This window comes from Herpailurus yagouaroundi, unplaced genomic scaffold (genome assembly GCF_014898765.1).
Source record: "Herpailurus yagouaroundi ecotype Mexico unplaced genomic scaffold, PumYag 196, whole genome shotgun sequence".
Taxonomy (NCBI): Eukaryota; Metazoa; Chordata; class Mammalia; order Carnivora; family Felidae; genus Herpailurus; species Herpailurus yagouaroundi.
The window spans coordinates 3984440-4008409 of NW_024412427.1; the positions used below are offsets into that span (position 1 = coordinate 3984440).

At 42.7% G+C, this 23970-nt stretch overlaps 1 protein-coding gene across 8 annotated transcripts in view; it reads left to right on the forward strand.

The window, feature by feature from the left end:
• Positions 1-344: 344 nt before the first annotated feature.
• The window catches only part of PTPRT (protein tyrosine phosphatase receptor type T), a 793719-nt gene continuing 770093 nt past the window's right edge, over positions 345-23970 (forward strand). For all 8 annotated transcript variants that reach the window (XM_040447029.1, XM_040447037.1, XM_040447031.1 and 5 more), the window contains exon 1: positions 345-468. In XM_040447029.1, coding sequence (XP_040302963.1) covers positions 444-468 — 25 coding nt within the window. In that variant the 5' untranslated portion in view covers positions 345-443. The remainder of the gene's footprint in view (positions 469-23970) is intronic.

Genomic DNA, 23970 nt, shown 5'->3' on the forward strand with positions numbered 1-23970 from the left:
TCCAGTGTCTGTCCCTGTTGTAGGAAGCAGTCACAGAGGCATGCCCTGGCATTCGTTTTTTCCTACTCAGAATGAGATGTTACTGTTTACTTTCTCGGGAAGGAAGATTGAAATCAATGTAACTAGCCTTATTAACTTTTTTAAATAGGAGGGGCCGGCAGATGCCAGCACCTTTCTGAGAGAACCAGAGCAAATATAAAAATCCAATTTGCTTGCCTTTTTTTTTTTTAATCTTCTTCCAAGTTTAATATTCAAAGTTGTAAATGAGGAGCTGATGAGACAGGGGTAAGGAGCCAAGCTCAGACACCAGGAGGTATTTACCCGTATCTTTTTTGTCTGCAGGTGGCTGTTCCTTTGATGAACACTACAGCAACTGTGGTTATAGCGTGGCCCTGGGGACCAATGGGTTTACCTGGGAGCAGATTAACACATGGGAGAAACCAATGCTGGACCCCGCGGTGCCCACAGGTACGTGACCCACTGTGTTGGAGGCTGGGATGAGGGTCACTAACTTCTAGGATGACTTACGGGGACAAATGTATGGGTTGAGTGGAGAGGGCAGTAGACAATGTCCTTCGAGTAAGTTTCTCATCTCCAGGGGTAATCAAAACAAGGCTGAGTGCGTTCTTAAGGTATGTGGTAAGAATCACACGTCCCCTGGATTCAGGAACCTTTGGGATTTCTTTTAGCTTTAAGATTCTAAGCTTTAGCTATAAGTAGAGCATCCCTGGGTTTTGCTTGGGAACCTAAGAGCAGTTGGATTTGGGGTGGAGAGGAAAGAACTTGTGAAGAATGAGGTCTTTCCTTTTCTTCCAGGACACATAGATACATAACTTGTATATCTCGAGGGAAACTTGCGCAGTCAGAATATTACTCATAGTTAATGTCCTGACATCCTGAATGCCCGGCTTGTCATTAACCAGCAGGGCTAAAGGGCTAATGTGCTTTCTTGATAGATGGCTGCTTGAGGCAGGCCTATGAGAGTGACATCTGGTATATTTTAGTGGAGGTACACCTGGAGGAGAATACTCAGGAAAAACACACTTAGGGTGGGCTATGCCTGGGTGACTTGAATCTTGAAAACGTTTACCTGGGGACATAAGCCAGGAAGAGTTACAACTCTGGGAACATGAGGATCACCTCTTTGGATATGTGATCCCAGGTACAGCGGTAAAGACGGCTGGTTTGGGTGTTGGAGAGGTAACATCATATTTAATGGTTCCTCCCCATCTAAGGGCAGTCTGACCCACATACTATCTTGTTCTTTGTCCACACATCTTGTGGCACTCTTCCTCGCTCTGGCCATTAAATACTGGAGATCTCAGGCTTGTTCTATACTGCTTCCATGTGTATTAGGTTCTCCAGAGAAACAAAATCAATAGGATTTATAGAGATACATTTAAGAGGAGTTTAGTATGGGAATTGGCTCACACTGTATGGTGGCCGAGAAGTCCCATCATCTGCTGTCTGCAGGTTGATGAACCAGGAAAATCAGTGTGTAATTTGGTCCAAGTCTGAGGGCCCTAGGATAAGGGCTAATGATATAAACCCTGATCTGAGTTCGAAATCCCAAGAACCGGGAACACCAATGTCTGAGGGCAGGAAAAAGTGGATGCCTGTAGCTCAGGTAGAGAGAGTGAATTTACCCTTCCTTTCCCTTTTTTTTTATTTGGGCCCACAAGGGAGTGGACGATGCCTCCCCTCCCCCCCTTGGTGAGTGCTATCTGCTTTATTCCATTCACCAACTCACATGCTTGTCTATTCTGGAAATAGCCTTATAGACACACCTAGAAATGATGTTTTAGCAGCAATTTGGGCATCTTGTAGCCCAGTCAAGTTGACACACACGGTTAACCATCACACTACAGATGGCCTTCACCACTTCTGTGCCTTTGGTTGCCATCAGACATCTCATATGAACTCTAGACCACCCACATCCTGGCTGCCATGTCTTTTTGGCTTCCTCTGGGGAGAAGAATTTAACAGGATGCACTAAGCTATAGACAGAGAAGGCACTCAGACCTGTCCAGGTAAGGATGTGGCCTCTTTGGCCTCATGGACTTGGAGTTTGGCTGTAAAGCACGAGGCTGCTGGATGGTTCTGTATACTTCCAATTAAAGGCATAAATGGTTATGTAAGTTTTTCATGAGTGTAGATACCCGCCCCCGGTGTAATAAATCTGTCCTGTGGTACAAAATTGAACTTTGCAGATCTAGTAGGATCTTACTTTGCGTGAGCAGAGTCTCCAGCAACTACACATGCCCATTAGTGAGGTGACCGTGGGACAGCCTGTATGTGGGTTGCCCCATCATAGTTTTTAACATTGCTGACTTAATTCTCAAAGGTGCCTTGGTTTAGATGATAGAATCACTCATTCTATTAGAGTCCAGAGTACTTTGCGGAAATACACCACATCTCCTCTGTTTTGCCTGACCATCTTTGACGTTGGCCAAATGTATCCGGATCTTCTAGTATGTGTATGTGTTTGTATCCAAAAACATCTAGCCCTGCAGAGCCTTGTAGACTCTCCAAAGTCAACATGGCTAAAACTGAACTCTTGATTCATCTTTGCTCCTCTCCCCGTGTACTACTGTCTATGGAACCTTTTCCTCTACCTTACTGTCTTGTGCCTCCCCTTTGTAGCTCAGCTTAAACATCACTTCCTTAGGGTGGCACTTCTAGATACTTCAGCCTGGGTCAGTTATCTCTGTAAATGTTTCCCATTGCATCCTGTGCTTTTTCTCAATGATGCATGTCACATTGGATGATGTTTGTTTGGTGTATGTTATACCCTCAGATGAGGAGTTCCACATGTGTAGGGACCATGACAATCTTGTTGATAGCTTTATCTCCGTGCTTAATACAGTGCATCATATGTAGTATGTACTAAATAACATTTTATTGGATAAATGCATGGATGGATGGCCAAATAGTCTGCGCTAAGTGTATTTTATTTATTTATTATTTAAAATTTTTGTTTGCTTTCTTTTCTTTTTTTTTTAAATCTTTATTTTTGAGAGAGAGACAGAGTGCGAGTTAGGGAGGGGCAGAGAGAGGGAGACACAGAATCCGAAGCAGGCTCCAGGCTCTGAGCTGTCAGCCCAGAGCCCGATGCGGGGCTCGAACCCACGAACTGCAAGATCATGACCTGAGCTGAAGTCGGATGCTTAACCGACTGAGCCACCAGGCGCCCTTCTTTTTTTAAATTAAAGCAGAGTTGACATATGATGTTATATTAGTTTCAGGTGTACTCCAGGTGATTCAACAAGTCTGTTATGCTGTGCTAAGTACAAGTGTAGCTACCATCTGTCGCCATACAATGCTATTGACTCTGTTCCCCATGCTGTACCTTCTCATGACCTATTCATTCCATAACTGGAAGCCTGTATCTCCCACTCTCCTTCACCGTTGGTCCCTTCCCTGTCTTCGCCTTCCCTCTGGCAACCAACCACTAATTTGTTCTCTGTAGTTATGGGTCTGATTCTGCCTTTTATCTGTTCATTTGTTTTTTAGATCCCATATATAACTGAAATCATGATATTTGTCTTTCTCTGACTTTACTATCCAGTGTTTTTTAAATAAAGAAATGGTCAACATCTTTAAATCCCTTTGGGCCCTCTATTTAAACTGACCACGGATTTTTAACCTTTCCTGTAATCCTTCCATTTTACAGATCAGGAAACCAAGTTTCCTAGAAACTGTGTGGCATGGCTCCTTTGCCCACCGTGCCAGTCTCTCTTCCCAGAGGAATAACTCTTCTAATCTTAATTTTTCAGTCCCTCATTACGGGAGAGTGTCATTTCATAAATACCAGATTGTGCTAATACAATCCTCTGAGCTTTTCTAAATAGAGGCATTTGATAATGATCACTGAAATTATTCTGTCATGATGCGCCTGTGGATTTCAGTGGCTCCGTGTGCTTCTTAGGCAGAGAGGCATGAAAGTGAATTTGGCTTAGGCAAAATTGTTTGTTCTTCTCATGGGCCAAAACTGAAATCTTACTTTTCCTTCTGTAAAACCAGCACTTTGCATCCTTTGGAAGTCTAGTTTGAGTCTGTTTATTCAGATGTTCCACACCCTTTGACTGATCCCCTTCTGTGTGACAAGCTCTGTGCTGGACTGTAAGTGACACTGTGTCATTTTGGCACTTAGTCCCTCTGCTGGCTTCTCCTGGCACATGGGAAGAAATTTGAACTCTTTGCTACAGCCTGCAACGTTCTGCATGATCTTGTGTCTTCTCCAAGCTCCTTTTCTTCTCAAAATGCTCCAGGCACACTGGCTCCTTTCAGTGCCTTGGAGACTGAAAGGCTGTCAGGTTGTTGGCTGGCTCCAGACATTTGCACATGCTGTTCCTGCTCACTGGAATGGTTTTCTCCACTCTTTATGTGGCCAGTTTCTTCAGGTGTCAGCTCAGATGACTGCTTCTCATGGACATTGCCCCTTATCAGTCTATGTAAAGAAAGATTCCCTTCTTGCTGTTCCCATGGGATCCTGTTCTTGGCTTTCAGAGTTCTTAATGTAAACATGTTTCCAGGCCAACTCATTCCAATCCTATGCCATAGCTCAGTGACTTTGGGCCCTTAATCCCTCTGCCTCTCTTTCCTCATCTTTAGCATGGCAACCAGTGTGAGAGTTAAATGGAATGATGGCTGAGTGTGAAGTGTTTGCACATGGTAGAACTTAATCAGTACTGGTTCCTCTGTGCTCTTTTCTAGTTTTTTTCTTTTCTTTTTTTTTTTTTTTAAATGTTTCTTTATTTATTTTTGAGAGAGCAAGTGAGCAGGGGAAGGGCAGAGAGAGAGGGAGTCAAAACTCTAAGCAGGCTCTGCACTGTCCGTGCAGAGCCCGATGTGGAGCTTGAACTCACGAGCTGTGAGATCATGACCTGAGCCAAAATCAGACGCTTAACCGACTGAGCCACCAGATGCCCAACTCGTTTCTGGTTCTTAACAATCTCTGGAGCTGTAAGTCTAAGTTCTTCTTAGAACCATGTCTCCTCCTTCAAGTTCTCCTGACCCAGATGCTTTTTTACCCAGGTGCTTGACTCAGTAGGTGGTCTGCATGGGTCCCTGAGAGACCCAGAGAGGCTTTTCAATACCCAGGGTACTTACTGCCTTGCGGGCTTGCACACCTCCTCTAGCCCAGCTCTGTCAATTCATCACTCCACACCATTGCTTTCACGGCTTGTCCTCATCCTTTTCCATGGGAAAAGCCCTTGGGCTGGCATTCCAGGCTTCAGACCTCTGACCTCATCTTTGTTGGGGCTGTCACAGAGGAATGGGGATACTACACCCACAGACCCTCTTTCCAAGCCTCGATCTGGTCCGTAGAACTTTATGCAGTTTCCTTTGGTTTCTAGCTGTGCCTTTCCCAGCCTTGGCATAAGTGTCTTGGGGACTGAAGGGGACTGAAGTCTCTGAGTGTCCTTTTCAAAGGGCTGAAGCCAGAGGCAGTGGGGCTTGGGAGATGTCCTTTAATTTCTTTCTTGATTAAAAAAATTTTTTTAACATTTATTCACTTTTGGGAGAGACAGAGTGTGAGTGGGGGAGGAGCAGAGAGAGAGGGAGACACAGAATCTGAAGCAGGCTCCAGGCTCTGAGCTGTCAGCACAAAGCCTGACACGGGGCTCAAACCCAGGAACCATGAGATCATGACCTGAGCTGAAGTTGGAGGCTTAACCGACTGAGCCACCCAGATGCCCCTCATTTCTTTTTGATGCTTGTAAGCTATTATTTTAAGTGTTGGAACAAAGTAAGGTTGACTTGTAGGCTGAGAGCCCAGGTGCATAGGAAATGCTGCATTTGCATGAACTTAAATCAGACCCCAACCTTCAGGGAGTTAGACATAAATTTTTGTCATTTTGGGGGGGTACCCCCTTGTAGAGGGGTTACAGATGTCATGGGGACTTAAACAGGCCAGGCTATTGTAGTTTCTTCTTAGAAGCCCACTGTCACATTCCTGTGGTCCCTTTGGGTCTAGTAATACTGATGCTTCTTCCCAGGCTTGGATCCCTTGTTTGGAGTCCAGCCATCCCAGGTGCATCACCCAGCATCCCTTCTGGGGCTAGCACCACTGAGCTGTATGGGACCAGCAGACCCTCCCTTCCTTTTCCCACTGTGGAAGACTATCTCTCCTCACTTTCTACACCCCAAAGGCACACCCTTCTTGTCACAGCCCTTATTTGAAGTCATAATCTCTTGAGTAAAATTTTAAGCTTTACAACAACTAGAAGAAAAAAGGAACCTTTCACTTCAAGCAGCCTCTTCTCTGTGTCCTGCACCGATTTCTAGAGCAGATACAAAGACCCCGGTTAGTTACCTGATTGGAAGGGGCACATGTTAGGAAAAAATCCATGGAAAACACACACATGGGTATCTTTCAACCAGTTGGCTTGCCATGGAAGCAGACACAATCTCAATATTGTGGTGCTAGTTTTCCTTTCTGTCACTGTCATAGCAGGCCGCCACACAGTAGGATTGGTGGAGGAAGAGAGATACATAGACAAGGAAGTGGCCACGGGAACACAGACACAGATTGGAGCAATGCATCTATAGGCCACAGAGTGCCAAGGATTACTGGCAGATACCGGAAGCCTCCTTCCCTAGAGCCTTCAGAGAGAATATATCCCTGTCAGCAACTTGATTTCAGACTTGTACTCTGAAAGGTTCTGTTTCTGTTGTCTTAAGCCACCCAATTTGTGGTAATTTGTTACAGCAGCCCTGGGACACTATGACTGGGTCATTCACATATCTGTATCCTGACCCCATCACCTTTCCTACGTTAGAACTAACACCAGGGTGCTTTAAGTATAGGAACCTTTGCTTTCTTTTAAGAGAACTGACATTTCTGTGTTCACTCTAACCAAGAACTGGATTAAACATTTTCCTGTGTATTTCTATTTTTTAAGTGTTTATGTAAAAAAATTTTTTTTGTAATGTTTGTTTATTTTTGAGAGACAGAGACAGAGTGTGAATGGGGGAGGGACAGAGAGAGAGAGAGAGGGAGACAGAATATGAAGCAGGCTCCAGGCTCTGAGCTGTCAGCACAGAGCTGGATGAGGGGCTTGAACTGTGAGGTCATGACCTAAGCTGATGCCATATGCTTAACTGACTAAGCCACTCAGGTGTCCCTAGTGTTTATTCATTTTTGAGAGAGAGAGAGAGGGAGAGAAAGTGTGTGTGTGCACATGAGCAGGGGTGGGGCTCCACTCACAAATCATGAGATCATGACCTGAGCTGAAACCAAGAGTTGGGTGCTTAATGGACTGAGTCACCCAGGTGACCCACTATGCATTTCATCTAATGTGCCACCATCCCATGAATTCAGAGATCTTCTCTCCTCTTGTTTTGAGAAAATCAAGCCCCAGAGAGAGAAAGTGATTTGTCCAACCTCGTGCAAGTTAAATATGAAAGAGGAGCCAGTCTTCAAATCCAGGGTAGAGAAATCTGTGTTGTATACATGGCACTGTCATCAACAAAGCATCTGTTAATGTTATTTATATTTAAAGTCATGCTTTATGATTGCAAAAATGCACATTTGTGGTAAAGACTATGCATGGTAGAGGTAGCTTTAAGAAACAAAATTAAAGTCATATGCTCACACAAACTTACATAAATACATATTTTTCTATATAATGCTATTTTTAAGTATTTTCCTATGTCATTAAATATTCCTCAAAAAGCACACTTTTTTTTCAATATATGAAATTTATTGTCAAATTGGTTTCCATACAACACCCAGTGCTCATCCCAAAAGATGCCCTCTTCAATACCCATCACCCACCCTCCCCTCCCTCAAAAAGCACACTTTCTAAAAAGCTTCATAGTTTTCCATTACAATGATTGTTCCATGATTTAACCACCCTGTTGTTGGGTATTTAAGTTGTTTCCAGTTACTCACTCCTGAATCATATTGCAGTGAGTGTTCTTGTACATCTATCTTTGCTCCTCTCCAATAGACGTTCTTACATTTGCTTTCATATATATATATATATATCATATATATCATATATATATACATATATATATGATATATATATTTTCATATATATGTATATATATATGCTTTCATATATATATGAAATATATATAGAAATATATATAGAAACATATAGATATATCTATATATATATATTTCTGTACTCCCTTCTGTATCAAACGTAGAGTAGTTGTACATTACTTTTGAGATCTGGCAGAATGTCCACATGTCAAACATGGAGTCCTGGATATTTGCCCACAAATTGATGTAGGAAGATTCTTTGTGGACTCTGCAGCCCTAAACACAAGTCAAGAATTGGCTGGTGATGGCCCCCTGAGTGTAGCACCTTACAGCTCATAGTGTACTAGTTGGAGACCTTCTGAGGATTAGCAGGAATTCTGTTCAAGATAATAATCAACTAGAGAGCAGTCCGAGCACTAGTCCAGGCGGATATCAGCTGTAAAAAGCAGATTGGTCTCTCCAGTGCTGATTTGACGAATAGCAAGCCTCTTCGTAGTCTGTTTTTGAGCTAGTTTCTGTTCTCCTTGTAGGCAGGGGCAGTGAATGTTTGCCAAATGAATTACTCTTGTTAGGAATTGAACTTTCTCATGATACGATCCCAGCATCTGTTTCCAGCCTGAGCCTCCATTTTGGCCTTCTTGGCTTCTCTTTCTATATAGTCATGTGAGAGAGGCTGTTAGGCTTGAGTTTAGGGAGTCTAGCCTCCAATTCTGCTTCCTGAATTTGGGAATCTCCCACTGTGTGGAATCTTGGTGGACCGTGCAACTTGTCCAGAGGTGAAGGTGCCAGAAATTTACTCTTCCTCATGGCTTGGGTGTGTCTGGACATGGGGCCTGGATGCAGCCCATTGGAGGGAGGGTGGGCCAGAGGCCTGTACAGGGGGGTCCTGTGATAGGGGTGTTATCTGGGCCACAAGAGATGCTACTAAATGAGGTTGCTGAATTGCTGCCGCCTTGGCTCCCCAGAACTGCCTAAATTCCTGTTCATTTTTCAAGGCTATTCTCTAGCTTTCTGTTCATGATGAGCCTCCCAGTATTCATGCAGAACATTTCTGAGCTTGAGAAGGATTGTCATAGTTGATTTTTCTTGTTTCTAACCCCAAACCTTGCAGGTTCCACAGTCTTGTCTTTGGCTCGAAGGCATCTCCTATCCCCCTTTGTCTTACGTCAAAACCCTGAACAGATTAGCCTCCTCCAGGAGGACCTCCCTGACTCTCCCTGTGTAGGATTGCCTCTTCTTTGTGCTCCTGTGGCTGAGTTTATTATCTTGTCTTGGATTTCTCACTATGGCTGTGAGCTCCTTAAGGGCATAGGCTGCTGATCATTGCTCCCTTCCCTCTGCCCTGCATTGGGCTTGGAACAGGGAAGGCGATCCATGTATGAAGACTAAATTATCATTAAGGTTATAAGCATTTGGAAAGTCAGGAGCAAGTTGATATCAGGGAATTTTGAGGAGAACCCTGGAGAGCTGCTGCTTTCTTTGGCATTTTTATGGTACCTGGTGCTCCTGCGGCTTTACGACCTGGCCTGCCTCCTCTCAGCCTGATGAGGCTCAGTCTGGCTGGACCATTGCTCCCAGGTCCTGCCTTGTCAAGGCTCTTTTGCTCTATAATTGACCCTTGGGACAAATAAAGGGGCCCTGCAGATTCCCCCTCGCTTCACTCTGGGGCCTGGCACGTGTGTGTGGATCTGCTTGTGACCTATGTAAGACCCTCCCCATTGGAAAAATGTGATGTATCCAAAAACTGACCAACTGTTTCTTTAATGTAGTGCTTACATTAAAATGATTGGGAAGTATGGGCCTTTAACCATCCTTAATCACTCCTGATATTTTTATTGATTGGCTTAAAGCTATAAGCTCTTAAGTTCCCATTTAGCCAGTATTGAATCAATAAGTTTTTCTTCCCTCTTTAATGATAACATATTATATATTCATTTTTAAAGAGATGCTGAGTCTGTACATATAAGGTAACTCTCTCCAGGACCATCTCACTTCCCTCCGATGTCATGATTAACAGATGGATGGGTATCGAGAAAGAGGGAGGAGGAAGAAAAGGAGGAAGGGGGTGGGAGGGAAGAGAGAATATATGTATGTGGTAATAGTGACAATAATAGTAGGGAAGCAGTATTTAGGTAGTGCTCATTGTGTGGTGGGTACTATCCTGAGCACTTTAAATGTATGAACTTAATCTGCTCACAGCCCTCTGATACAGATACCATGATCTGCATTTTACAGATTAGGGAGCTGGTGGCACAAAAAAGCTTCTGTGACTTGCCCAAGGCCATAGTTAGCAAGTGGTAGAGCCAGGATTTGCCTGCAGGAAGTTTGTGCCGAAGTCTGTACTCTCGACCACCTCACTTTTGTGCCTCCTAAGAATGCAGATGATGAATCAGGTCATGGTTCCCAACAGCTGCCAATTGCCCTCCTTTCACATCACCCATTCAGATCTAGTGTTCACCTTCCAGGGCTGGCACCATCTTTCACTAGATGGATGCTCCGTGCTTTATTTAACACCCAAGAAATGGCAGTGGGAGAAGAAAAGATAAAAACCCAAATGTACCCCGTATGCCCCAATAAAAGGCAGGGTCTTTGTCTCCAAACAGCTCTTGAAAAAGTTCTTACAGGGCATTTTATATTATGGGATGGTCTCTTGTGTCCTTTGAACCACAAAATTAATTAGGGAAACTACATTAGCCTGCAGTGACCCCAATCAGTGCTGGTTTGGGATGTTTACAGCGATAACAGAATGGATAGGGGGGAAAAGGCAATAAAATTGAAGACAGGTTTTATATTATTCTGGAGGATATGACTGGATAATGACAAGCGATAAGGATGGCTTGTAAAAAGCAACAGAGGATCTTTTTGGTGATCAAAATACACATGTTACATAAATGGGAAAACAGGCCTGTTCGAATATCCACATGGATGCTTGCCTTGATGTTTATTTTCTGTGATAAAAAACCTCAGTTCAAAAATCAACAAAACATAAAGGCAACCTATTGAATGGGAGGAGATATTTGCAAGTGACATTATCTGATAAGGGGTTAATAGCCAAAATATATAAGGAACTTAAACATCTCAACACTAAAAAGCCTAGTAATTCAAATAAAAAAATGGGCAGAGGATATGAATAGACTTTATTTTTCCAAAGAAGACAAACAGATGGCCAATAGACACGTGAAAAAGCCCAAAATCACTAATCATCTCGGAAATGCAAATTCAAGCCACAGTGAGATATCACTTTATATCTATTGGAGTGGCTGAAATAAAAAACACAAGAAATAGTGTGTTGGCAAGGATGTGGAGAAAAGGGAAACTTTGGGCACTGTTGGTGGGAATTCAAATTGGCATAGCCCCTGTGGAAAACAGTGTGGAGGTGCCTCAGAAAGTTAAAAATAGAATTATCATGTGATCCAATAATAGTATTTACCCAAAGATAACAAAAGTGCTAATTCAAAAAGATACATGTACCTCTTTATTGTAGCATTATTTACAATAGCCAAGATATGGAAGCAACTCGTGTCCATCAGTACGTGAATGGTTAAAGAAAATGTTTGCACACACACAGAATGGAATATTGTTCAGCCATAAAAAAAATGAAATTTTGCCATTTGCAACAACATGGATGGAACTCCAGGGTATTATGCTAAGTGAATAAGAGAAAGAAAAATACCATATGACTTTACTCATATGTGGAATTTAAGAAATAAAAAAAAACAAACAGATTCTTAAATACACAGGCAACAAACTAGCAGTTGCCAGCAGGGGCAGCTGTGCAAGTGGATGGGGTGATGGATGAAATAAAGGGGATTAAGAATACACTTACCATAATGAACACTGAGAAACATAGAATTGCTGAATACTTACATTGTACACCTGAAACTAGTAAACAGTAACATGGGATGTTAATTATACTTCAATAAGGAATTTTTAAAAAATATTCTTACATTTATAAACAAAATACCTTAATAAACTGTATTTTCTAGACTATTAAAAAGCAATGCATCCAAATGCTGTAATTGGATGCAAAGGTGATGTAGATAGGTGTCAGTGAACTGAAGAAGTGCTTGCTCTAATGACAGACCCAGATGACAATGGCACAGAGGCCAAGTTCAAATGAAAGTTTCTGTAATATGTGGGAATGGACAATAAACCACTATTTTGTAACTTAACACGTGTGTGCCACTTACTGGACAGTGTTCTAGGGGCTTTACATGATTTTAAATCATTTAATACTGATATGAACTGGGTACTATTAATTACCTGTATTTTACACATGAGGAAGTTGAGCCCCTGAATGTTAAGTACCTCACTCCAAAATTAGTAGCAAATGGAGGAGCTGAGATTTGAACCCAGGCACTCTGGCTCTAAGAGTCTGTGCTGTGGACCATCGTCTATTTTTAACATAATGTGATATCTTATGAAACATGATTTCAAGTATGTATATGTCATTAAATCATAGGCATCATAGGCAGACATTTAACTAATTCATGTGCGTGCTGAATATTTTATGTATTAACTAGCCTCAAAACTTTTTGTGGGGTCTTCTCCCTGGGAAATACCCTATTTCTAGGCACTGAGGGTTAACCATCCTGTAGCCAGCTGAATGCAAATATAATAAGCTTGTGAATTGTTCTGAATAATCTGTCATAAGGGAACATTGAATAGAAGCAGTCATGCCTCAGGAGATCTCTAACTGGACATCAGAGATGACTTCTGTTATGACTCCTTAGTCTTCTGTTTCTACTTCGGTTACTCCCGGGACAGCCTGAGAGGAAGATACTGCCAAGAATCTTCATGATCCTAGTGATGCCATCCCAGTGTAGAGGGTGATGTTTCCATGGATCATTCATCTGACCTGGCTGCTGTTGCAGGGGCTTGGGTGCCTCAAAGTGAACACCTTGTTTTTGAATACATGGATTGTCTTTTACTTAATGAGGAAACAGGTTTTTTTTTTTTTTTAATGCTTTGAAAACCATAGTAATTTGAGGTGTAATTACATAGTGTAAGAGATTTGATAACAAAATGATAGTTTAGTACAAATAGAGTTTATTAAATTTAATGAAAATTGAGGTGGCTTTTTGTGATTCCATAAAATAGGGTTCAGTAATTTGAAAAACCCCAAGAGCCCATTGTGGTCCCATTTGGGAATGTCCTATGTGTATCCAGTGTGGAGGTCACTAGTCACTTGTGGCTATTGAGCACTTAAAATGTGGCTAGTTCTGCACATGTAAAATTCACGAGAGATTTTGAAGACTTACCATGCATGAAAAAAATATATGGCATCCATTAATTTTTTTATTGGTTACCTGTTGAAATGATTATATTATAGATCTACTGGGTTAGGTAAAATTATTAAAATTAATTTAAGCCCACCCTTTTTCTTAACTTTATAAATGTGGCTACTAGAAAATTTAACCTGTGTGGCTCACATTATATTTCTATTACCCATCACTGTCCTAGATTATCAGATTTTTAATTATTTTTTATTTCAGGAGTAGAATTTAGTGATTTATCATGTATAACATCCAGTGCTCATCCTAAAAAGTACCCTCCTTAATGCCTGTCACTCATTTAGCCCATCCTCCCACCCAACTCCCAGCCAGGAGCCCTCAGTTCTGTGTATTTGAGTCTCTTATGGTTTGTCTCCTTTTATCTTATTTTTCCTTCCATTCCCCTATGTTCACCTGTTTTGTTTCTTAAATTCCACATGTGAGTGAAATAATATATTTATCTTTCTCTGACTTACTTCACTTATCATAATATGCTCTAGTTCCATTCATGTTGCTGCAAATGGCAATATTTCATTCTTTGTTTTTATGTTTATTTGTTGAGAGAGAGAGAGAGAAAGAGAGAAAGAAAGCAGGGGAAAGGCAGAGAGAGGGGAAGAGAGAGAATCCCAAACAGGCTCTGTGCTTTCAGTGTGGAGCCCGATGTGGGGCTCAAACCCACAAGATTATGACCTGAGCTGAAATTCAGAGTCGGATACTCAACTAAGTCATTCAGGCTGCCCCAAGATTTCAGTCTTGTTGATCACTGAGTAATATTCCATGGTGTATGTATATATACCAAATCTTTTTTTTATCCATTCGTCAGTCAATGGAAATTTTTATTGTGTCATTTGTACCAATAGGAATGCCTGTCTTTCATAATAATTAGCATTTATTGAGCACTTACAGTGTGCGAGGCACTTGAAATGTTTTCTCCTTTATGGTTCACAACAGCCCTATGTAGTGTAGGTACCATTGTCTTCCCTATTTTACAGATGGGAAAATTGAGGCACAAAGGGATTCAGTAACTTGCCTTTAGTTGCAGAGATAGTAAGTGGTAGAGAGGGAATTTGAACCAAAGTAGCCCAGTTCAGTGACTTAACTGATGTCTCCCAGGCTGGCCGCCTTTCAACACACTGACACGGGACTATTGTTCCTGGCTTGCTGTGCTCATTTGACCGTTTGAGGCTGTTTCCCTAGCGAGGAGTAGGCTGGAACATCCCTCGGGCCCTTCCAGTGCTGCTTTTCCTGTAGTTCCTTTGCGCTTCTTTGGGGGCCATGGGAACATGGTGGGGCTGGGGTAGGCGCTGTCTCTTCTACCAGGCCAGTCAGTTAGTCTGGTTCTTCTTACTTGGTAGGCAAGGAGACGGTCCTCAGTGCCTGTTCCAGCTCTGCCACTAATCTGGGCCGGTCAGCTACTTTTCTCTGTACTTCCCTGCATCAGTTTCCATGAAATAAGTCTGAAAGAGATTCCTGGAATTTAGTCCTAACTCTGCCATTAACATACTCTGTTAACTCAGGCCAAGCATCTTCCCTTTCTGGGTCTTACTTTATGTAAAATCAGGAGTCAGTTTCTTCCAACTCTAGTGGTCTTTGATTTGTAACTTGTGACTCAAGAGGAAAAGGGTACATTTTTAAATGAAGGAATTAGGTGACACATTTGTAAGGTAAAATGTCTGAAAAATCTTTTGGTCTTGTCTCCTCATCTGTCTGTCTGTCATGGCAGCTGCAAGGAATCACCTTGATAGAGGAATTTGTCTTCATGAGTGTGTGCAGATGGGCACAGGAAGATAAACCTCCCTGTCAAACTTCCTTTGTTCTCAGAGCTGCAATGATTTTCCCTATCCCTTAGGATCATGTGTACATCTTCAGATTTTATTTTCCCAGATTTGTTGATCAGTGAGACATTGGGTCACTTAGAGAAATTTCCCTTTTTTCTAAAAAAGACTTCCTGCCCTCCTTCCTTAGTCCATACAGTTTTGCCCCTGTGCTCTATGCTGACGCAATGCGACTTCAGCTTTGGAAAAGTCACAGTTGCTTTAGCAAACTGGTTTTTAAACTTTCCTAGAATCTGCCAATGTCTTTTAAAAATGCTTCTTAGGAGGATATTATGCTAAGCGAAATTAGAGAAGGACATATCATGTGACTTCACTCATGTGGAATTTAAGATCTAAAACAGATAACATGTATGTGTATTATATATCACTAAATATATAAGACAAATTGTATATAATTATACGTGTTATATAACATTATAACATAAGCAAAAATAATATAAAAACATGGAGGGGACAAAACATAAGAGATCCTTTTAAACAAAGAGAACAAACTGAGGGTTGCTTAGAGGGGTTGTGGGTGGGGGGGATGGACTAAATGGGCAAGGGGCATTGAGGATGACACTTGTTAAGATGAGCACTGGGTGTTATACATTGGGGATGAATTACTGGATTCTACGCCTGAAATCTTATTGCACTATATGCTAACTAACTTGGATATAAAATAATTAAAAAAAATACTTCCTAGGGCACCTGGGTGGCTTATTCAGTTGAGTGTCCAACTCCTGGTTTTGGCTCAGGTCATGATCTCATGGTTCGTGGGATTGAGCCCCATGTCAGGCTCTGTGCTGATAGTGTGGAGACCGCTTGGGATTCTCTCTCTCTCCCTGTCTCTCTGACCCTCTCCCACTTGTGTGCACATGCTTGCACGCTCGCTCTCTCTCTCTCTCAAAAGAAACAAACATTTAAAAAAAAATGCTTCCTTTCCCGGAGCACCTGGCTGGCTCAGTTGGTAGGGCCTGTAACTCTTGATCTCAGGGTTGTGAGTTCCAGCCCCACAGTAGGTGTGGAGCCTACTTAAAAAAAAATGTTTCCTTTCCCAAGTATGTTCATCATCAAGAAAGCCAGGTTGTATTTTCTCAGAATTCTCAAAGCATTACTTGTCATTAGTGAAGTAATTATAAAAGCTACAAATAAGCAAAAGTCTCCAGTGTTCTTAAAGAGTCCTGAGAGTTTCTAAAGTTAAAATAAGACTTCTGGCTAAAAAGGTACAAAAACCTTATAAATGAGAGCTGCTAAAACATACAAGCACAATGAGTCTATCAGTTGGGGTTTAAGAAAGAACACAAAAACCACCCTATGTATTTCAATCAGGAAGGTATTTAACACAGGGTATTAGAGGCCTAAACCTTTGGAAACCCTCACATGGATGGTTAAATGACTTTCAACAAGGGTGACCTCATATTAGGATGGCAGTAATAAAAACAATAATAACAAAGAAAATAACAAACATTGGCAAACATTGGGGAGGATTCCAAGAAATAAGAACGCTTGTGAATTGTTGGAAGGGATGTGAAATGATACAGTTCCTAAGGAAAACAGTATGAAGTTTCCTCAAAAAAGTAAAAATAGAATTACTGTATGATCCAGCAATTCTACCAAAAGCAGGATCTCTGAGATATATTTGTACATCCATGTCTTTTGCAGCATTTATTCAAAATAGTGAGAGTGGAAACAATTAAATGTCCATCAACTGATGAATGGAATAAAGAAAATTTGTTCTATACATACAGTGGAATATTATTGAGCCTTAAGGAAATCCTGTCATAGGCTATAATAGGAATGAAACTTGAGGACACTATGCTAAGTGAATAAGCCAGTCACAAAAGAGAAGTACTTTATGATTTTATTTATAGGAGGTGTCTAAAATAGTCAAATTCCTAGAAACAAAGTAGAACAGTAGTTGCCAGGGGGAAGGGCAATGGGCAGTTGTGGTTGAATGGATATAGTTTGAGTTTTGCAAGACCGAGTTCTGGAGGTCTGTCGCACAACGGTGCAGATGCACTTAACACTGCTGAACTGTACCCTTAAAAATGGTTAAGATGATAGATTTTATGTCCCATGTTTTTATCCCAGGTAGAAGGAAAAGGAGTTTCTAGGCTTGCAGCCGCAGTGATGTGTGAAAGAGCTTAGCAGGGTGGCAGGAATGCCGAGTACCCAGGCATGCTTTTGAGTAGGGCGCATCCTTAGTGACTATGTGCTCTTCTTACATGGAACAAATAAGTGGGAGTGTGAACTTGGAAATCAGCTGATCGGAGTTGGAATGCTGGCGACTAGCAATTTGACCTGGGGCTGACTTGGTAGCCACTAACTGGGAATCCCCAGGAGAGCAAGATGAGCAGAGGGCAGAGGGCAGAACAGGAAATCCCCGTGCTTTGAGGCATGGCCAGAGGATTGGGCCTCACAAGGAGCTGGAGGAGCACATTCAGAGGGATGGGTGAGGAGCAAGTCTGCATTTCACCAGGAGCACCTGTCCTGTGTCTCCCTTCCCCATAGAGGCTGGGGACCCTGGGACATGCCTTCTTGGTGCTCTATGCCTTCCCTTCCTGTAGCCCCCAACTCTCCTTGCTTTACTTTTCTGTCTTCTGCATCACTCCCATGTTCGTTGCCTTGGGGACTACAAACTAGGTCTCAGAATTTCCTTGTCCCGAGTCATGCATCGGTAGGAGTGGCTATATGTGATCATGCATTTAATACCCGTCATCCTCAATCAAATATATGTAGGAACAGGAATCAACTTACCCATTCATAGCTAGCTATGTGTCCTCAGTCCTTAGGACTGGCCTTGGCCCCCACCGTGCCCTCAGATAATGTTAACTGAGTTAGGAGACCACTGAAACGTTAAGCTACTTGGAAAAGAAACAAAATCAGAGATGGCCGAATCACAGTCTTGTGGTCCAGAGCACTGTGCCCGGGGGCCTTGGGAAGCCTGGGTTTTCGGCCTGCATGTTGCTGATCCACTGTGTGGCATGGAACATGTTGCTTAGCCTCTCTGGGCCCCAGTGTCCTTGCCCACTTAATGAAGGGCCCTGATTAAGTAATACCCCCACAGTTCTTTCTAACATCACATAAGTTCCATGTGTCATTTCTGCAGAATTTTTTTCCATTACTGCAGACAGGGACCTCATGATTCAAGAGCAGGGACAGTCTGGAGTCCACGTGGGAGTGAGGCAGGCCAGGTGTGGGAGGCCGGAGTAGATGGAGTGTGGCCAGAGAGCCACCCTGAGTGTAGTTTCAACCTTCGAAAAATAAGTCTCCTTTTTTTTTTTTTTTTTCCCCTGGGTAGTGGCCACAATTAGGAGAGAAACTGCATTTAACACCTATGCTGAATGTAATTGTTATCTGATTTTGACCATTTTAAGCAGTCAGCTTTATAATCCTGATTTTAAAACTACTAAATTTTTTGATTTTGCAATATGGAAAATAATAACAGAAAGGTTATTTGCTTGGATGGAAAGACTGTTTTCCTGTGTTTGACAGGAAACTTCCATAACCTGTGTCCTTGACTCTTTGTAGAGTTAACTTTTGGAAAGGCTGCCCGAAGTATATACATGGAGAGTTCATGGACACTGCAGCCGGAAGAACACGTGCAGAGGACCGTGAGCAAAGCTGTTTAGTTTTCCTATGGCTCAGGGTTTTCTTTAACCTATTCAGCGAAGGTAATGGGATAGGAGGATGTGGAGATTAAATGAGACAATATGTGAAAACACAGGACAAAATGCTTGCTGCATGGGCACATGATAAGTCCTCTCCAGCACCCACATTTACTTCCTTCCTGTCCTATCACAGCTGGGACCCACTGTGGGGGTACTGGGTTAACTTGTATCTACAAGGGAAGGGAAACCCCGAGGCCTGCACTGTGTGTGTGTGTGTGTGTGTGTGTGTGAGTGAGAGAGAGACAGACGGACATACTAGATAGTATGACTGTGACCCTAACCGGCCCCAGCTGGCTGCCTTTGCAGACCTTAGGCCATTTATAATAAGAGCAGTTGGTAGTGGTCTTTTGTCCTTCGTGCTTGTGGAAGGTCAGCAGGAGGTTCATTTTAGCTTGGGCCTGGGGTGGGAAAGCCTGTACAATGTCAGGAGAACCAGACCCTACTTGGGAAGAGGGCTTGACTACAGGGGATGGCCAGGAACAGAGGTGAGGGGAGGTGTCTCCTGCAGACTGGAGCACCTTGGCCAGGTGGCTGGAGGGACTTTCTGAACCCGCTCAGCTCCCCTACCCTTTGGACTCTGCAGTGCTCCCTAGCCCATCTTCTCTGCCTTGGAGAGGTGCGTCTGGACCCTAGCAGATGCCACACCATATGGAAGCAGTCACCTGTGACTCAGACCTGAGGTTTTACATCATCTTCCCTGCCACACTCTGATCTTTAGGCAAATCCAGCTCGTTTCATTTCTATGACTCGTAGGTTATAATTGGGGGATGGAAGAGGAGATGAGGATCTTGCCACCTGTGATATGTCCACTATTTTCATCATATTTAGGAAATGAGTTTAACACATCCGAAGGCTTGTAGGACTGGGTCCTGTTGATCACTTATAAAAATTACTCATTGATTCATGAGCATTTGGGACCTAAAGTCAAACTCCTTGTGGGTTTCGCTTCTCAAGGGGAAGTAAACATTGTAGAGGGTGATCCCCAGACACACAGACTGCTTTCCCAGTCTGTCTAGATAACCTCCACCTGAGCTAACTATACTTGGATAGGGATGTACTGTTCAGCAGAGGTGTGAACCCTGAAAGTCAGCATTCTGCAGTGTGGACCGAAGGAATTCGATCTCCTCAGGAGTTCCAGGTACCATAAGCACTTAGGATTTGCAAAATTTTAGGATTGTGCGCACTTGTTTCCTGTCAATGCACCTGCAGGACCTCAGGCTTTGCCAGAGCCTAGGCTCTGCCATAAGGCAACATGGGCAGAAAAATGGGATTTCTAGTCCATGTATACACATTTGAGCCCTGGCTCTACTCTTCACCAGCCTGTCAACATGTATGACCAAGGACCTCTCTGAATCTCATTCTTTTTGTATATAAAAGGTGCATGGGAGCACATGTCTGCTTCACCCTATTATTGTAAAAAACAGTCAAGACAGTGGAGGTAAACCTACTTTGAGAACTCAGTGTAGTTGTATGGGTCAGTTGTTGTGACCTTGAATAGCTGGAACCAGGCTTCCTGTTGCAAACACACACAGTGTTTCCTGCTAAAGAGACCGCCCCCTACTTACCCACCAGGCCCATCTGAGGGCGGATTAGAACTGTTGTGGCTGTAAACCCAGCCAATACGGGTTGTAATATAGTAAATTATCACTTGTTTTGCAGTCTTGAAGAGAAAAATAAATGCAATTACACTCATGAATGTTGAAAAATGAAGCAAAGCAGCGTGGATCGGCACATTTGAGGTGCTTTTCCAAATGAAAAGCTGTGTACAATGAATGCTAATGGACTCTCTCCCTCCTACTCCCTAGCATATGGTGTAAAGCGATCTTTCTGGATTAAGGAAGTAGCTGTGCCAAGTGCCCCAGGCACAGGAGAGGGCCCTGAATGGCCCCCACTATAGGAGACCCAGCAAACAGACCCCGATTTCTTCTCTTAGCTGAGGACACAGAATAGACCCAGTTTCCTAAATCATGTACCTGAGTAATCTCGATGATGCCTTGCTGCCTATGGAACGGGCAGGTCGTCTGCAGGTCTTCTGGCACTGTCCCCCGTGGACACTCGCTGAGTACCTACTGTGTGCCAGGCATGATGCTGGCATCTCATGCCCTGTCCCTCCTGATCAGTGTTCCCTGTCACCATGCCCTGATGGGCATGATGTAGCCCCGTGCCCACTGGGGCTTATTAAGTGCTCAGAATGTGGCCAGTCTGGTGCATACTACATCTCAAAAGCTTAGTACAAGAAATACCTAAGATGTCTTGTTAATTTTTTATATTATTTAAGTGTTAAAAAAATAGTATTTTATTTTTTATTTTTTTAATTTTTTAAAATGTTTTTATTTATGTTTGAAGGAGAGAGAGAGACAGAGCATGAGCAGGGGAGGAGCAGAGAGAGAGGGAGACAGAATCTGAAGCAGGCTCCAGGCTCTGAGCGGTCCGCACAGAAGCCCGACACGGGGCTCGAACTCAGGAACCGTGAGATCATGACCCGGGCCGAAGTCGGTCGCTCAACCGACTGAGCCACCCGGGTGCCCCAAAAAGATAGTATTTTAGATACGTTGGGTTAAGTAGAATACACTAATAAATGTCTCCCTATTTTACTGTTTTAAACCCGGATACTAGGAAAAGGAGAACCAAAAACATGTGGTGTGCACTGTATTTCTATTGGACGGCACTGACGTAGCCCCTGCCTACCTCTTCTTGTTCCCTACCACACACTTTGCCCCCTTGCTGGTAGCACCCCTTCCAGTTGTTCAGCCATAATATGTTCTCTCATGCCTCAGGGCCTTTGCACTTGCTACCATCCTTTCTCAGAAGGCTCTTTGGCTTTTCTCCAATGTTACCTTCTGTGAGAAATAGTCTCTGACCATCCTTTCTAAATACATCTTCTTTGTTACTTATCAAAATACTTGTTTTTTCCTAATCATTATTTTAACATTTAGGTATTTAACTGTTTGTGTATCTGTTTCTTCTGAGAACATTAGGGTAGAGAACTCGTCTTTTTTGTTTTTTCTGTACTAATCTCATTGCCTTCCACAGCAGTTAGCAGGAAGTAGGCACTCAATTTTTTTTCTAAATGAATGTTTAAATGTCACAAAGGATAAAATATTTTGATTATACTGAGATGTTGAAAGACATTTGGAAATACTTAATGGCGGATCCTAATTTATCAGTCAGTCTTTAAAGAAGGTCTGGGTGAGAAGCATATGGTATATGAGGATTTAAATGGAGAGAGTCTGGTGAAATAGAGGTGGGATCATGATTGAGGGAATTAATAAGGGATGGGGAAACTCTCAAGGGCTGTCAACAGTGGGGAGCTGTTACTACCTCCTGGACTGAAGGGCAGTGGTAGTAAATGGTGTTCTAAGACTGCCTGACAGGATGTAGAGGAACACAACTCAATCCTTCCACCCTGGAGTATTCAGCTTGTACGCGCCACCAGTTAGACTCAGCCTGAGGCAGAGGGTACAGGAAGCTAGAAGATGCAGATCACAGAGGTCAGACTCTCAGGAGCAGGGTGGGGATCAGTGTGGATTGTGAGTGGGGTGCATAGAGAATAACTGTCATCCTGAAAAGGCACAGGAAACTATTTTCTGAATGGGCTAGAGCATGTCTGTTCCAGACCAACAACCTATATCTTCAAAATACAAGGATGCTCATGATCACTAAAATTCTTTAACATTCATGCAGAGATTTCTAGTTACAGAATTGGGAGGATAATTACGGCAAAGGAAGAGATAAGGTCATTATTTGCAGAGGATATTATCTACTAAAACCCCCGAGAGAAATAAGTGAAAAACTATCAGGACCTATTAAGAGTCTAGCAAGGGGACTAGTTAGGGAATAAATATACAAAATCAATTTTCTAAATCCTAGCAATAACCAATTAGAAAATATAATTTTAAAAGAGTTCATTCTGTAAAAGGAACAAAAATAGAAAAGGCTGGGGAATTAACTCAAGAGGCAGTATGAAGGACCTTTAGAAGGAAACTATAAACCAAAACTGAGAAAATAAGTAAACAGATGTTATCTTATTCTTGGATGGCAAGATTGGATATTTTTAAAGTTTGTCAATTTAATTTAAAATATATAATGTGAATTACAATAGAAATGTATAAGCAGTGTTAAAGAATTGTTTTAAAGTTTGTATGGAAAAATGGTCATGAAACAGATAACAAAAGAGAATGATGGGGGAAGACTTCTAAGTTTTACAAATGTATCCTAGAATTATTACAATCCAAATAGCATATATCAAACGAAGAAGAGACAGGTAAATTCTGGGTCTGTGGCCTGTATCATGACACTTGACCTCCCTAGAGTATCCATTTCTCCATCCTCAGCATGAGAAAATAAATAATCTTGCTTGGTAGTGTGACTGTGAGGGTCATTTAGGAAGACTGGCCTGGAAAAGCCTTGAAGCTATGGAATCCTGGGAAGGTAGTGTGTACTCTTTTTTTTTTTTTTTTTTTTAGTTTGTTTACTGGGGCACCTGGGTGGCTCAGTCAGTTAAGCGTCCAGCTTCAGCTCAGATCATGATCCCACAGTTCGTGAGTTCAAGCTCCACATCGGGCTCTCTGCTGTCAGCACGGGGTCCACTTCAGATCCTCTGTCCACCCCCCCCAGCCCCTCCCCTGCTCACATGCATGTGCGTGCGATCTCTCTCTCTCTCTCTCTCAAAAATAAACAAACATTAAAACAGTTTATATATTGTGATAGCATGTGTGTGAGGACACACACAGGGAAGGGGCAGAGAGGAGGAGAGAGAGAATCCTAGGCTGGCTCCAGGCTGTCAGCTCAGTCTCACAAATTGTGAGATCACAACCTGAGCCGAAATCAAGAGTCAGAGACTTAGCCGACTGAGCCATTCCATCGCCCCTGTATGCTTGATTAATTAGGGGCCTGGGACACATTTTGTTGCCTTCTCCCCCAACCCTGCACCCCTTGGACACCATCTGTTGGGACAGTATGTGCTACTGTTTCTTCTGAGGGAAGGGTGAAGAAGAGAGAGCTTTGAATCCTTGCTGAGGATGCAGCTTTTTGTTCAACAAACATTGAGTTGCTACCGCCACACCCAAGATGGAACTTATGCCACATGTTTGGGGTAACAAAGACCTTTCCTTGACCAAACTTCAGTTAGGTTCCTTTGGTCCCTCTTCTTGACTGGGCCTTGAGGTTACCCCCATATCCTAAAGCTCCTATCCCCTATCCTGTTTTTG